A 17,673-nucleotide genomic window follows, 5' to 3' on the forward strand; every position below is an offset into this window, starting at 1 on the left:
TGAATAAGGTGATCCTCGAATCAAGGAAAGAGGTTTCTAGGGTATTTACGTTGTCGTTGTCGTCTGCCATTAAGGCAGAGTGGGTGCGATTGTTCTTGTTTTCAAGAGGCGCCATCTATGTCCAAGAATTAGACTTCTACCATATTCATACGTCACACCCGTTAAAAGGGTGGACCCATTCATTTATCTACAGATCGTAATTTTAACCTGAACCAGAGAACGATCAATCTCCAATTCAGTACCCTCAGAGGTATTGATTTATTATGGGAAAATGGACGACTTTGTGAACTGACAGATTTAACGCGACCAGTACACGGGAGTCTTTGGCCGGCTGGATTCGAACTCCCATTTTCACCAATGTAAGTCCATCGCTCTGCCAACCAGGCAATCCCGGCCAGGGTATTTACTCACAAATGATAGTTTTAAAATTTTAATGCAAATTATACCAGGAAAATACCAGTCTTAAATGACGGTTACTGCTGAAAATTGAAATCAGCAGAAAGCGTTTGACTTCATTTCTTTACATCGTTCGTTTCTATTCGTTACATCATTGGAATATTTTCCATAGTTTTTATGAAAAATTTTTTACGAATTTTCACAATGTCTATAATGGCGATATTTTAAATGAAATAATATCATATTCTCATACAAGATTATAAAAAGTTAGTATCATTATAAGACCTTTTAGTTAGAAGTTCATTGTAGTTTAAACTTTTAAAATCACTTTCATGATTTCCTTATATTTTTCATGCATTCATATTCAAGCAATGAACTGTCATTGTACTTAATCATTATTATTTGAGTAAGAAAAACAAGTTATTGTTATTCAAAAGTTAAGATACAATTAGCATTTTCAAATTAGGCACGCAAATTAATTAAAACTAAATGCAACCTTCAAATTTCAGTTGTTCTCTTCTTCTTTTTTTTTTTTGAATTATCAATTTTTTTTATCAATTCAAGTGAGGTGGAATTTTGATTTGTTAATATTAGAGAAAGCTACACCTTGTTTCGATCTAGATTTCAAAGCAAGGTTGAAATTGGTTCCGTGTCAAAAGTTTTATTAAATTCTTTTGGATTTCTAAATACTTCGATACAGATAGGCTCTTTTTAGATTGATGATTAAAATAATGTAAAAATAAAAAGTTCTCGTAATGAACGAATTTAAATAATATATGAAATTTTGTTTTGTAAAGAAATATTAAAAACTCATTCATTACAGCAACAAAAATGCCAACAACTGATAAATTCTTAAAAAAACTCTTTATATATGATTTAAATAAATATATTAAAAGTCAAACAAAAGCCTAAAAAAAAGGTAGAGTAAGCACAGTTGAAAAATATAGAATTTTAACTGACTTTAGGATTAAAAACAGAGAAAAACCGTTTTTTCAACAAAATAGCTTATAGCCATCTAATATACTGAGAAATTCTGTAAAAAGAACATGGATTTCTCACAGTGTACAGCATAAATTAACGTTGACTGCTGAAACAACAAAGTATTTTAAATAAACTAGACTAAGTCAGATGTACGGAAGTCAGATTCAGTTTGCTCATCATTATTATTTCATCAGATAACTATAAATACTTTCTTTTCTACAACAAATTAAACCACAAGTTACCTGTGAAACTCATTACTGGCGCCCGACAGTCTTTCTTTTACCCAATGACCCACTCTAGAATATGCTTCAGGCCTTAAGTTGAAACTTCTGGTTAGGGAAAGTAAATTGCGACCCATCAAATTCTTTTTAGCTATTTCTGTTTTACTTCTTGCTGATGAAATACCAGTTCAACAATGAAATTCCAACTTGTTGACAGAACTAATTGAAAGTGGTGGAATCAGGTTTTCAGGATCACAATCATTATGCGTTTTCGTCCCAGTTAATTTCATTTTGATTGATACGATTTTTCATCAGAGGGAAATCCCATGAATTTAATTTTCAATTCGAAACATAAAGCATGAACTGATTTTTTTACATAACGAAATTTCTTTTTGTATGCTGTATATGTACTTTGGGAAATCTTTGTAATGAATGTGTGGCTGGAATTTAAAATAGCTTGCTACTGTATGAGAATATAGATTAATGTTGAATTCAGCTTTCATCGGTTATCTAGGAATTGTTGTAACTGTGTTTGAAAAATTGAGTTTTTTAAAGTAAATCACGTTTAAAGGTTTCAAGGTCAGCTGAGAAAACTTTTTTTACTAAAATAACATTTTGCTCCAAATTTTCCTTTGCAAAATTAAAACATTTAAGTGATATCTTCTAATTGTTATAAGGATTTTGCTGAAAAAGATAAGAAAAATGACGGCATGTAGAAAATAAAAACTGCAATTGACCTTTTTCTTAATTTAAATTACGGAATTAACCGGAATCATGATGTTTGTTATTATATTTTCTGAGATTGCATTGGATATGTGGTCTAGTTATATTGTCATTGCACTGTTTTTTTTACAGAACTTCAACAATAATAAAAGAAAATGTACGTAAAAATGTGTAAGTCAAAACAACTCAATACTTTAATGCATGCAATATTTTAAATTTATTTTATATTTAATACGTTATCATTTAACTGATAAGCAAAATTATTCTGCGGGTAAGGAGCACAGAGGTTATTGTGCTACTAGAACTTGTGCTAGGTTATTGTGCTAATTAGAACTATTGCTCTACAATTTAGAAGAAGAAGAAAAAAGAAAATTGAAGCTTACTTATGCATCCGGACAACAATACCTTTAAACTTTAATTTTAACCACATCTTTCAATGTTTTGAATTAATAGACTATTTAGAAAAGAGACTGTTAAACAAGAGTCTTTTTAAGAGACTGTTAGACTTTAAAGTATAAGTTAAAATTCTGTTTTTTAAGACTCTTTTGATTCTGGGTGACATATTTTAGTAAGTTTGGCTAATATGTGAAAATTTTAAAAGTTTCCGACTACTAGCAGCTTACATTTATTAAAGTAAACAAATAAAGAAGTAAACAAATGAAGATATAACATTATAGTCTGTATAACATTAAACAGACTAACTTTAGCTTTTATGAATTTACGCTTCTAATACCACATCTTCCACACATTTCCTTAAATATTAATATAAAATAATAGTTTAAAAAATATCTTTTAACTAATGACACGTATCAATCAGCATATAAAACCAATATTCCGTAATAAATGTTTTTATCTTTTCCTGATTTTCAAAAGTAAATGTTTAGACATCTGAGTTTGTTATTTTAAAAGTGTTATTTAATTAACAAACGATAAACAAGTTGAAAATATAGTGTCAAGAGTACATTATTACACCTCAATTTCTCTAAGTATTAAGATATTTTTAAAAAAAAGGCAATTAAGAGCCCATTTCACTTATAATTTTCTTAAACCGAAAGTAAGATCGATCAAACTTATTTTTTTCCAACCGAAATAACATTTGATTACTTCCTAACTTAATCTAAAATAAAATTTCATTCAAATTAACGAGAAAAAAAAAGGTTCTGGAAGACATAAATTAACCTACTACAATCATGAACCTTGGTTTTTTTTTCTTTCAAAAGTGCTAAAAGTTATTGTTTCGAAACCCACATGACAAAAAAATTTTTTTTAAACAAATAGCTATTAACATTCAATCAGGTTTTTCTATTCCCATTCACAAATTGTTTCTAGAACTAATTATTAAAATGTGTCCCACAAGTTTTAGTCTACATTCTTTCTGGAAACCTTAAAAAATGTTGAAATCACATTTTAAGTTGAATCCCTTTTTTTGGCCTCTGGTTGTGTAAAAGATTTCCTGTAGTCTCGAAGATGGTTTGTAACCTAAATTTTTTGTGTCTTAAAAATATCACTTTCAGAAAGATATTTTACAGTGTTCTAGATAAAGGTTACCTAAGTACCAAACTTTAGTTACACAAGTGCTTGAGAAGAAGTACGCAAACTTTACTAGAATAAAATTTTATTGAATTTTGGATAAGTACGTATTTTTAAGTGGCTTCCCTAATTGATCTTTGCTATTACAAAATAGAAAAAACATTGAAAAATTTTACAGTATAAAAATAAAACTGAGAATTGAGAAAAAGATTTCTTTCAGAAAAAAGAACTGTGTAAAGATAAAAAAATTTTCTGTTTTTAATCGTTACCCGCCTGTTGCAAATTTTTTTTTACAGACTTTCCCCGTATATTTGTCGGTTAAAAACCTTTCGTTCACCATTTTTTCTCAGTTTTTCACTCTAATCATAAACGGATCAAAACTGTCAATTCGAATTCTAGTCTTTGCCAAGTTTTGCTTAGCGTGACGCAACTTTATATTTTTTAAGATTTTTCTTTATAAGCAATTGCTAGAGCTCTGTGGCTCAGAAGACGGAGTGCTCGGCTTCCAAATGAGATGACGCAAGTTTGAATCCTGCCCTTGACTGGTCACGCGAATGCTGTTCCTTTCTCACAATGACCCCAATGTTAAAACAGTACAGTTTGTTAGTTAAAATTACAGTACTTATGAGCTTAAAAAGCAGTTTTTAAAAGACAGTCTTTTTCTACGAAATAAACGGTTTCTTACCTGCACTGTAAATTTAACAATTCTCTTTACAGTGAGTGTTTAAAATTTCAAACCAATGAGTTATCTTCAGTTATTTATATCAAATGTTTGAGTGTTATACTGAAATTGACGGCATACTTAAAACTTTGAAAGTAAATATCAACAATTCTTATTTTTTCAACAAAAAATAAACTTGCACATTATCCAATGAATTAGTGGACAATTAAGATAACTTTTAATTAAATACATGTTATTTTCATGAGAATTCTATCGAATATTATATATATATTATTTCCCCCCTTTTTTTTCTTCTTTTTAAATACATCGGGATAGTTAAACCTTTCAAATGTTAGACCGATTTGATTCATTTTTAATTTTATTGTTTAAATTTTCAAAAGTTATATTTGAATCATTTTTTTTATTACCATACTACTCGCTTAACTTATTCATTATGAAATTGAACAACATTTGATTATAGCGTATAAAAAATAAATCTCTTTAGCTTATTATCATTTCCCTATTCTAAAATGAAATTTAATGATTTATGTTTCAAAATAAATGTAGGAGGAACGTTCAACAATTGTGTGAACTAATACTAAATTCATGATAGATAACTTTTACTATGCATTTTGACTTAAAAATAATTTTTTTATTACAGCATTTTATAACTATTTATTTTCTATTCATCAATATTTATAACGATGATTATTGTATTGTACAATTGTTACTTGAAATAAAAAGTAATAAAAAGCTTACTAAATTGCTTTAAATCTTTAACTTATGAGAAGATTATAAATGAAAAAGCAATAACTAAATCTTAACTATACCATACATATTTAAAAAATAACAGTGTTTTGATTAATAAAAACCACTTTATTATATTTTTACTGTATTTTCGTGCATTAAATGCCTTCTCCGATTGTTTATGTTATTACAATATTTCCAATATATATAAACGGCTAATTTTAATTAGCACAATCTTAAGCAAAATTTATTTCTTCCTTAATTTCTTTCTTTCTTTCTTTTTTTTTGCAAGTTTAGTGCAGAAAGTTAATTAAAATTTATTGCTGGATATGATTAAGAAAACGCAAAAGAAAAATCATGTGATAACTCACTTCTGGTGATAGTTTTAGCTTTTATAACAATTATTTTATGTCAGGTATATTTTTAACTCAAATATAGATTCCATTTAATATAAGATTTGTTCCCTTTTTATAGACTGTATGTCGACGATTGCTTTACATTGATTGTCAATCCTGAATATTATACTGTTAGAATTTTGTATTAAAGAAAATTATATGATAGAAAATTTTAGTTAGAATTTTATATAATAGAAAAAAATATTATCCAAAAATTGAATTAGTATGGTATGAAATCTACAAAGATGTCATAAATTTTACCCTATCCCTCTCTCTAGCCTAAAGTGTCTCACTTCACCATACCCCTTGTCACATGTCACACCATATTATATAAACATATATTTGCAGTTCAGCACTACCAATTGAACTGCAGCCTCAAGCCTCTTTCAGATTTCATGTTTAAACGTGCTTTAATGACGTTTGTAAGAAGAACAATATAAATTATTATGCGCATACCTGTTTTAAAAAAGAAAAAAAATTAATTTACTGATTTTTAAACGCTTTTATTTTAACCAAAATGTAAAATGTCCCACTTCCTTACTCTTGTCACGATTTCACGAACCCCTCCTCTCTCCTCTAAGCGTGACATCATTTATGTATGATCCCTTATGATGACAAATATGTTATGTATATGAAGCAAATATGTATAATTGATTTATTTAATATTCTTTCTATTTTACTGCCCTAATTGTTCTAGAATCCAAAGATAACGGATAATGCAGACTGGAACTGGCAATTAATAATGGGAAATTGTTCCTATACCTTTTTAGTGTTTAGTAATTCTTTCGCGAGCATTAATAACGAGTAACAAATACAAACAAAATATTGCGTCTCGTTTCTTCTAAATTCCAAATTAATGTTTAGAAATTTGTAATATAGTATCTATGCATTGTTAACAATTTTTATTGCCCTTGAACTGTCGCCCCCAAGCAATCATTAAAAAAAAATTCTGACTGTAAGTTCCAGTTTTCAAAGCATGACGAACTCTTTGGAAAATTAACTTTCTTCGAAAAAAAAAGGGGGCAGACAAAACATATACTAACTTGGAAAAAAAAATTACAGTTCGTTTAATTTCCTTTCTAAATTTAGAATTTTTTTTTCCTTTACTGTTACTAAAGGATATAGTTATTCTTTCCGCAGCGATAGATCGTGTAGGGAAAAAGCATTTCTTTTAAGTGAATGTTTTTTTTTCTTCCATTCATTATACGTGTTTCTCATTTTGACTAAACAAGAATTTAAAGATAAATTTGTCACAGAAAAATCATACACCACATAGAATCTAATCTTACTTTCCTCAATTAAACTTCTTTAATTCATTTGCAGTTTTATCAATTTCATTGTTAGTCAATTATTAAGCTTCATTTAAGAAGAAAAATGCAGCTATTTTTTTCAGGCTTAGAGTTTAATAATTTCATATCGATGCCATTTTAATTGGTAAATAATTTTAACCAAATATATATATATNTAAAATTGGTTACAATTAGTTATTGTTCTGAGTCCATTCTGTGTTTATAAGCACTTCAATTTAAATAAAAGTATTTTGCATGACAACTTTTGAATACTGCAATAAACAATTACTTTTAAAATTTCATAGTATTAATTGAATGTAAATTAATTTAAATTTATGCAAAACTGTTGTACTTAGTTTAAAAAATTAATATATTGAATAATCTTATTATAATTAATAACTACATTTTACATAATTTTAAATTAAAACAAGTTTAATTTAGAATAATTGAGTTTTATTTCTCGTTTGATTTAAATAAATATTAGTTTCTAATTTTAGTGCTGATGTATAATAAATTATAAAAACTTTTGTATAATAAATTGTTGCATTGATAATATAGCCCTATCGATTGCAGTTTTATTCCTATTGATGTGTTACGGTATCATTTTTCTCCCTTTTTTTTATTTTCAATTTAAGATTCATGTTTTTGATTGAAATGGAGGTCATGGATTATTTTTTCTTTCATTATTGTATGCTTCGAAACTTTAAGGTATTTATTAACAAGTTTTTGTTTTCTAGGGCTAATTTGGAAACGTTATGCAAGCCAGATGCTTTCCACTAATAATCCTTATCATTTCTTTATTAGGTAAGATCTATCATATTTCATTCTGCTTTCTCTTAAGCTTAGCTGGGACCTTCACTGTAAAAAATTCCGGATCAAATTACGGTCTTAAGTCATTGCACTTTGGGTGCAACATCCGCAAAATCCATTTTTATCGTAAAATACTAAATTGTAATTTTTTTTTACAGTAATATTTATTTAATTATTGTGATTCAGTAATTTGACCGTAATTACTACTGTAAAAATTACGGTACAGATTTTTCGTTCCGTAATATGTTCCGGTATGAATTCCTTTTACAGTAAAAAGTACCGGCACGTAGAGTGTCGGTACTTTTTAATCGTAATTTGATCTAGAATTTTTCGCTGTGCAAAATTGGTTTGAAGCTGGCATTGAAATGTTTAAGACGATTACTGTAAAGTTTTAGGACATTAAATTTTCACTGGCAGCTCCCTACAGGCAACTGTGCAATAAAAAACGTGCAAACACTGGCTGTTTTTTTTTTTTTTTTTTGAATACTCTTTGAAAAAAAACTTAACTGTAAATTGTACTATATTCTAGTATTCTAGTAGAATTTTTTTTTCAATTTTTAGTGGCATTTTAGCAAGTGTTTTTACAAGGGCTGTTTTTTTGGATGCTTTTTTTCCATTTGCCAAATATTTTAGTCTTCTTATCCAATAGAAAAAGAGTTTCCAGTAATATATATATAAAAACCTTTACTATGTCCGGTTTTTCAATGGAAATTGATCTTTCGATTTTTTATAATAATAAACTTTTGCAAAATTAAATTTACTTATAAATTTAATAACTATTATTCACTATTAATTATTATGAAATCCAGAAAAAAATTAAAACTTCCGTGTAAGAACTCTAAGAGCTAAATTATCAATATATCTAAATTTAGATACCATGAAAATATATGATGAAATAGCAGATTTTAAAGAACTAAAATTTACCTGTAAAACCATATTATCATTTTTTTGGTCGTTTTAACAAATCGATTTTCATAACAGGTTAGTGGTTTAATCTGTTTTCGTTCTTAATCTTTCGTGACGTTGTAACAAAAATAACTCGGCCCAAGACATAAATTTCGTTCTTGATACTTAGTGAATGCGGAAAAGATTTTAAAAAATGAACAGCCTTCATTTTCTTTGATATACAAAATCATAAAGCGGTTTAACAAGTGAAATTTAAATTTGACTTGTAAATAGGAAGAATTGTTATGTAAATTAAGTTGAAAGGTCAATTTATAATTTGTTTATGAAACTGGGCAAGAAGATGAATAATTATTTATTCTTTTAAGTATTAGATAAAATTAGCTGATTACTACTATAAATTATGTTAAGATTAAAGGTTGGCATACTCTTCGGAATAATTTAATTTTCTGTTTTTTGGAAATTATAATGCTTGTGTACTGTACGAATCTAGAATTTCCATCAGTAAGATAGAATTTTTTTTTTTTCGTTCCCTTTAACATTTTAATTGTGCGGATGAAAGAAATGGCGATATGAATTAGATATTTACACGTTTGCAAAACAATAAAAATATATTTTCTGTAATTTGTCTTTAATTTGCTTACCCAAAACTCTTCTCCGTCAGCTTTGAACTAAAATGTTCCTGCAATAATCAATACAAAAATTATTACAAATTATGTCAAAATACATTCGTTTTTTCATATTTATATTTTCAACTAATGAGCAAGTGAAGATAAATAATGATATTTTGAATCTGAATAACGATATTTTTGATATTTTAATCCTTGTTCAAATTGAAGTCGAAAAATTAGAAACATTAGGATATCAGACTAATAGTAAAGCAATGTAAAAGCTAAAGACGATATTAAAATCTAACAACTTGCTATTAAAAAAATGGGCACAAAACACATTAAAAACTGTTTAAGATCCCAAGAAAATAGAGACTCTTTGAAAGGTGATTGTTGCAAAAACTTTCAAATTTCATGAGACAGTCAAACTAGTTTCATCAGCAAGTCTTTCATCACAACTTCCTCACTAGTGATGATATACATTTGATAGTGTTTTCGTTCCTTTCCACGGATTAACAAACATAGGTTTTTGATCCTCATGTGTATATATTTGTATATTTTCATTATTTCATAAACTGACAAAGATTTTGGAACCAAAAAGTAAATTATACACGCGTATGACAAACTTTCAATATTTTTCAAAATTGTCTTTGCATAGAAGCCTTGTTTCAAGTTAATTAATTTATACTTCACTTAAATTTTAATTAAAAATTTCTAATTTTAATCCTTAAATCTTAGACTAGTTTATTTAATAATTCTCTTAAACTAAACTTAATACCCTAAAGTTCAAGTATCCCCCACATGCAATAAAATTTGTAAAATCAATCCCACATTGATTTGTTCTACTGAGTTTGAATTTAAAAATACCTTTATGTCCAACTTCAATCATAAACCAGTTTTTCAACACAGAAGCTTTGTTATAAATTCATAAAATAACGCTACTCTTAAATTTTGCTACGAAATTTTGAATTTGAGTTCTTGAACAAGTTTAATTTATTAATTGATTGAACAAGTTTATTTATACAAATTTATTAATTTATTGAACAATTTAATTCACATTTATCCTAATTTACAAATTTCTTGAACAAGTTTAATTTATTAATCCGAATTCGCTTATTCCTCAACAAATATAATTTATTAATCCAAAATTTGAACGTCTCTTAAACTAAGCTTAGATTTTAAAATTTGAAATATCCTCCCACCATTCAATAAAATTTGTAGCATCGGACCCAAATTGTTTTGTTCTACTAGGTTTGAGCTAAGAAGTAAGTTACGCACGCGTATGACAAACTTCAATGGTGTTTTTACCATTAACTTAACACAGAAGCCTCGTTCTCAATTCATACCTGCAGATCAAAAAAACAAAAACAAAGTCCGGAAAAAACTTTAAAATATGGATGAGCATATTGTGAAAAGAAAAGTGTGTCTAGTGAGCTCTATTTTGCATTCTGAGATGAAACTGGGTCATGGCAAGCACTTTTATTCGACGATTATGGCATACAGGTGGTGGCAGACTGAAAATTTAATTTTACGAGTCTGGTTCAAGGTTCCTTACACCCTCCAAAGAAATTTATCTATTGTTTTACAAACAAAAAAAAATTGCTTTTCACTTCAGTGAGTTTCTTCGGCCATTAGACATGCTTCGGATCCGATTGTATTTCAATATGTTTGCCGTGTTTATGGTGCTGAAACAGAGAGATATTTATTCGTAGTGAATGAAATGGAAATTGAAATCAATTTTATTAGGATTTTAAAGAAAAGCTAAATCAAAAAAACTCTTATCATTTTGAATTATTTATTTGTTACTTTCGGAAGAAAGTAATCTGACCATAAATTGAATGAAAAAAATAAATTAAAAACAATGTTTTTGAGGTACACGGAAGAAAAAGAATGTGATTTTACTTTTGTCAGATACTTACCGAAAAACTTGAACCATTTTCAAAAAGCTAGTAAATTTTAGATCGACAAATAGATGTCAACAGTCAGGAAGATATTTTCCTTTGGCAGTTTGTTTTTGTTTATGTTATATATAAAATGAGATTGTTTGAAAAGTGCAATTTTATTCCAAATATGGCGCCATATATTCGAAATGTAGTTTAAAACTAGTTTTTATCACAAGAAATGTCTTTAATTGCCATACTTTATTTACAAAATATTGAAAAAAAACCTTAAACTCATGTTTTGAAGTGAGTTTATACACAATTTTTTCAGATAACGATTAAATTTATGCCTCTCAATTCTTAACATTTAACTATTCAACAGTTTAAACTTAATTGAAAGATAATGTAGATTGAGTATAAAGTATAAAATAGCTTAACTTTCAAACAATGAAAACTTGACAAAAAAATGTCGGTTTCACTTACATGAGTATTTTTACTCACACATATATTTCAAATAGGAGAATTTGTGTGATTTATATGGAGAATCAAATACCAAATCTTGCAACAAAGTTAACTAGTAACTGAAAAATATATTTATATAAAATACAAATTTTCATAAATAAATAATAAACATGGTCATAAATAAATTATTAACATGTTAAATTTTTGAAATGCAAAAGTAATTCGAATTTTTAATAATTCCTCTATTTTCTCTTATAATCTAAACTAAGTAGGAATCATAATAGTTTTACATATTTTTTTAATAATTTGCACCCAAAAAACGAAAGGTTTTTTTTTTGATGCAGTACAACAAAGTGTAGTCCGATATACAAAACTGTTAACTACATAATTGTCTTTCTATTTCTGTTATTTTCAATATTTTAATTCAAAACTATTTACTTATTTCTTTCAGTTTGTTCAACAGCTGATAAAAAACCATCTCACAAATTGGTAAGCATTTTTTTAATTAATGATTATTAGTAAGTCACTCTTTATTTTCAACAAAGTTATGTAATCCTTGCTACTAAAAGGCGTAAAGATGCCTAGAATGTGGCAATAGATACGTATTTTATTTTATTTTTTAATCGTGTCCATGGACAATTAAATGGCCTCGTGTGCCTTCAAAATAGCATCCGCAAGCTCCAGTACATCATTACTGTAAAGGATCTGAAGCCAGTGGCGCCATACTCACTGGTTCTTCAGAGGGTGGTAGAAGGGAAACAAAATACTTTCCGCGGACCAACAGGTAGAAGTCCAACCTTTCGAGGCTCTGGCAACCCTCCTTTTCCATGGACAGTGCAATAGATATGAAAAGAAGGGAGAGATATTTCCATCTTATGCTTTGGAATGGGTGCTAGTAATCAGAAATCAAAAATTAAATAAATTTGCAATGCATATTCTCTTAATTGAAATTATGATATTGGATTTGTTATGTAGTCTACTTGTGAATAATTACTATCAAAATGTTCGTGCATAACTGAAGAACTTGGACAAGTCGTTGTTATATGAACATTTTCTGCAATCCAATATATTGCTAAGTTGGACCACATCATCGTAATTTTTAAACTTAATTACACCAAGAAATAGTTCAGGTTGAACAGCAACATGGTTTAATTCAACACTTTATTAAGGTTGTATGGAATTTATATCGTATTATGGTTCAAGGCACCGATACTAAGGTCCAACGTTAAGCATTTAGAGAGAATGAACCTTCAGTTACAGCTTTTTGTTTTTGTTTTACTTATAAAGCATTTTCAGGACTTTATTACTGAAATCCAATATATTTCGACTAAACTTTTTCCTTCAATTTTTTTCATGTGTTTTCATAAATTATTATATAAATTGAAAATTATATATTTGGGTGTTGTTGTTTTTGATGCATTAGGACGCTTTTAGTTGAACCTATAGGGTAACTGTTTCGAAATTCAATTATGGCCTCACAATTTTTTAATTTGAAACATCGACGAACATAAACTGTAAAAACAAAATTCCCAAAATTGAGCAAAAATGTATCAAAATCGCTTTGACACAAATAATAGTCGAATACAAAAAAATCCATGCATTCAAAATTAAACTCATTTTTGAGCAAAATGCATAGTCTCAATATTGATAAGGAGGGAGATATATGTGAGAGAAATGTTTGTTGACTGCCGGCATGATAGGGATCGAGGTTCTAGTAGGATGCTCTAACCACCACAGATGCACACCCTAAATCCGGGGAGAGCTAGAAAGCTTTATCGTTGGGACCGAAATTTAATAAAAAATTGTTGCTTGCTGAGCTGTAGTACGCTTAATTACTGAAAATTAAGTACATAGAGAGTAAAATAAAATGAGTAGCTTTAAAAACATTTATTATATTTTTTTTAATATTATCATGATTTCTGCTTGGGCTTTTATAAATACATTTATTATTATTAAAATTTTATTCATTATTTGTTGTTTTTTTCCCCATGAACTCAATTGAAGAGAATGCCTTCATGCGTATCAATTTAAAATCATATTCTACATGTCTCATGCTTTATAAGCCTCTTGTTTAACAGCAGTGAGCGTTAAAAGACGATTTAATCATGAATAATTCAAATGCTACTCACAAAAGCATCTTTATACCAATTGAAAACAAATACCGTAACGATGCTCTAGTTTTTATGACATGAGAAACTTTCTCTGCGCACATCTGATTGTCACTCCCAGCCAAGTAAGAAGTTACCCCAAAAATTTAATTTGAGCAATAAAGTGTAATATGTCAGTAATTGTGGCGCTTTAAAGAGTTAAACCATTTAAGTGATTACTGTTACCTTTCCTTTAATTCAAATTACTGTAAGTCGTAAAAAAAGACTGTCTGAAATAGTAACTTCATTGAAAATTGAAAAAAGCATTATTACCAATCATATGTATCTCTTAATTGCTTTGAATTTTAAATAAAAGTGGCGTATTGTTTAATCTTCACAGTTACTCGTCATAAAATAGTTATCAGCAAACCTTATATAGATTTTCTTGGAATAAAAACAAACCTTTTTTTAAAATTTATTTAAAAGGTGCATGTTTAAATTTACCATGTCATTTTATGCTTGTTAATTATTTTATAAATTCATTAAATGGCTATTTTCAAAAATCTATATTTAGGGTTATAAAACATGCATTTTGTTTCTTATGTTCCATAAAATTATAAGAAGACTTTTAAAATTCATTTCGTTGTCTTAACAATCATATATAATGTATCAATTATAATGCATAGAATATTTCGTATTTTGTGTACTAATGTGCATCAAGTTATGTTCATTTTCAGCAACCCTATTTTAATTTAAAGTAATACTTTTTGCAAAACTTTCGCTCAAATTAATTACTTGTTATTCAAATGATTATTTTGTAATAGACATTCTTAAAAACTTTTGAGTGTTGACCGATTTGCTCAGATTTGTTTTAACTTTAATCCGATTATCATTTGACTCAAATTCTCATGCAATTTAAATCTTGAACTTGATAAAATTATATAATCTTAAGCTTGATTACGCGATACTGAAGTTGAATTAGTAATGTAAAAAGGTTTTTATTTAAAACAAGCAAATTTGCACCATATTATGCACGGTATTTACAAAGTAACGTTAACCGACAACCGTGTTAAAATTTAACCAATTTTTCTGCAAACGTATTTAGAATATACACAATTGATAACTGGGAAAACAGGTTCTCGTTCCACTGCCTTATTTCTTTTAGCTTTAATATGCTATTACTTTTCCATGTGCTATTTTTTGCATGCCTTTGACTAATTTAAAAGCTTTCCACAAAGAAAAAAATAAATCTAAATGTGAAAGGTCAATACAAAAACTAATGAAACCGAACTTTTGATTTGTCACTTTAAAAATGAAAAACCAAATATTGTGATTGGTAACATCTAACGTCAATCAGTAGTTTACATTTATTTTTTCAATATTCGATGTTCTTATCAGTTTCTGTTTCTATACTCTGTTGCAAGTTAAGAAAAAATCATTAGCCCTATAACGAAGGCCTGTTTGCGTCTAAGTGCACGCCAAATGGAAACGAAGCTCCCAGCGCGAGCGTACATCAATATCGCCACCTCCATCTCTAAAAGCAACAGTGCGCAATTTCCTTTTTCTTACTTTCTTATTAACAACTATAATCAATTAACAAGTAATAAAGAATTAATAAAAAAGATATCTTAAATATGGAACAAATATACGTCTTTTTATTCACATTTAAAGAAACTGATGGAACAATAATCGCAATTGTTTCTTGCAGACGATTTTCTTCTACGAAACAAAAGTAAAAAAATTTTTACCTCGCATTTGATTTGTTAAGTGCATGTCATCATAAGACGCTCCATTTTTAGTGATCCAATCAAATCCAATGCTCTTGCAACGTCATGGAGTTGTAACGAATGTTCTTCTTATCTATCGGAATATGTCGCCATCATTAGGATTCCAGTAAGAATACGAAATTATTACCTTTTTTAAAAATAACTCTATGATATATATCGTAAAAGATAACACGAGTTATATTTCTAAATAACGTGTTAACTTTTAAAAACTTTAATAGTGTTTTGAAAGCATATTTGTATAATTTGATAACGAAATAAAACGGAATTATATGCAGTCTTGGATGATCACTTAAATCCTATACCGTAATAGTCTTTTCTTAACTTGCGAAGTATAATCGTCCTCAAATCTAAGTTAATTTCACGCAGAAGCACTTCCATTCTTCATAATTTTTCTCTTTTGTAACCACAGGTCAAGAGACAAGTTCCGCCTCGACCTGGAGGCGAACGTACTTCGTTTCCACTTTCAAGAAGCAGACAGTTCCCACCTCCTGAAGAGCTAGAAGAATCAGAATACGAGGACATCAGTGAAGATGATGAACCTGGAGTGCCGGCATCTTCTTTTAGGGGACGACAACCTCCCCCGTTGTATGATTACTCTGACGAACAGATTGTTACAGAAGCACCTAAAATTACAACAGCCACTCCACCAAAGTCAACTTCGAGACCCAATATTTTCAATAGCAGGTCAAATAATGTTCAATTAGCACTGTAATATTTTTTCTATCTGTGTATGTTTCCAGGAAAAATACCCTTTTTCGATTCAACAATAGCCATTACATTCTAGTGATTAATCGTCTACTTTATATCAACTTAAATGGTTTATATTTCTAAGCAAATTAGTTGATTACTAAACACGTTCAACAAAAAACAAACTTCTAATTCTCTCGGTGGTACACATCTTTATACATTCGGGATACACGACAGAAATACTCTTTTAATAATAGAGCATGGTTTTTCGTAGAGACCACTCCTAATCTACATTTTTGGGGGGTAAAGTGTACACCTAACGAATCACAACATACGAATCGAGCCACGTAGCGAGACAGAAAATATTAAAACCTGCTTGATTGAGAAAAGAGGTTAAATTGGACTGTTAGAAATACTTCCAAGTTTCATCAAGCAATCAAACCTGTTTCGATGTTTTTCATTCCTTATTTCTCACTAGTTATTCAAAAGATTTCGATGGCGATTTTTCTCTCGATTAATTATTAGTTCTTGATAGCTGTTTTGCTTAGTTTTTTATGTAGATTTAAAAATAATGTTTCAAGGGTGGTAATTAGGAAAATTCTTGTATATTTAAAGAAAAGCTAGTAACTAGCACATTGTAGAACTAGTTAATTAGCACTAGTAATTAGCGTCTCTTCTTTTGATAACATAATTTTATATTTGAAGCAATTAAAAAATTTATAAATTATTAGGTCTCATACTTTGATTTAGATTGTGTGGTATCTGTAATTCAATAATAGTTTGCAATTAATAGTTTAAAATAATTAAAAGGTTATCTGCCAACCCCAATTTTAATTTTTTTCTTATTTAATTGCTGATTAAATATGCAATGCATTTCATCATAATCGGTATCAATTATACCAAATAATATCTCAATTATTTCAGAATTTATGACATTTTTTCAATTAAAATTTACATTTTCTATACCTTTTTAATGTAGACATACGCTACAGCAATAACGCTAGTTGTGGATTATTAATTGAATTGAATTTAAAAGGTTTGACACGATTTGAAGAGTTTAGTCTTTAAATTTATAGTTTTAAAAGAGAATTTAACATTTGACTTCTTCGTCCTACTTAATGTATTTATTCGTCGTACAGGGTGAACTCAAGACCTAAATTTGGAGTCCAGTTCTCTACTAAGCTCAGTAGCACAACAGCTGCACCTAAAACGTCAACAGCTTCTAGCTCTAATCCTCGTTTCAGAGCCACTCCCGCTCAAAGTCAAAGATTAGATGTAGTTGCAGATATTTTAAACAAGCCACCTCCTCAACGTTCATCTTCAAGAGCTATATCCCCTTCCAGAACAGCTAATGAAAACTCCAATCAGAAACCTACTCCTAAAAGTCCAGTTGCATCTGATCAAGTTTCACGAAGGTACCCATTAAAAATTATTAAAATACTTTTGTTGCTTGTTTTAAAACTGCTGATTAAGTACTTGACTGAAATTAGAAAACTGGCTAGTTTC

The 17,673-nt window shown here is 28.6% G+C and overlaps 1 protein-coding gene across 1 annotated transcript in view; it reads left to right on the forward strand.

The window, feature by feature from the left end:
• The window catches only part of LOC107446838 (proteoglycan 4), a 36,453-nt gene that overhangs the window by 14,784 nt on the left and 3,996 nt on the right, over positions 1-17,673 (forward strand). The window contains exons 2-5 of the mRNA XM_021144699.3: positions 7,681-7,747; positions 12,058-12,095; positions 15,890-16,164; positions 17,307-17,582. Of these exons, the coding sequence (XP_021000358.2) occupies positions 7,699-7,747; positions 12,058-12,095; positions 15,890-16,164; positions 17,307-17,582 (638 nt within the window). The 5' untranslated portion in view covers positions 7,681-7,698. The remainder of the gene's footprint in view (positions 1-7,680; positions 7,748-12,057; positions 12,096-15,889; positions 16,165-17,306; positions 17,583-17,673) is intronic.

Source organism: Parasteatoda tepidariorum, chromosome 5 (genome assembly GCF_043381705.1).
Source record: "Parasteatoda tepidariorum isolate YZ-2023 chromosome 5, CAS_Ptep_4.0, whole genome shotgun sequence".
NCBI classification, from domain to species: domain Eukaryota; kingdom Metazoa; phylum Arthropoda; class Arachnida; order Araneae; family Theridiidae; genus Parasteatoda; species Parasteatoda tepidariorum.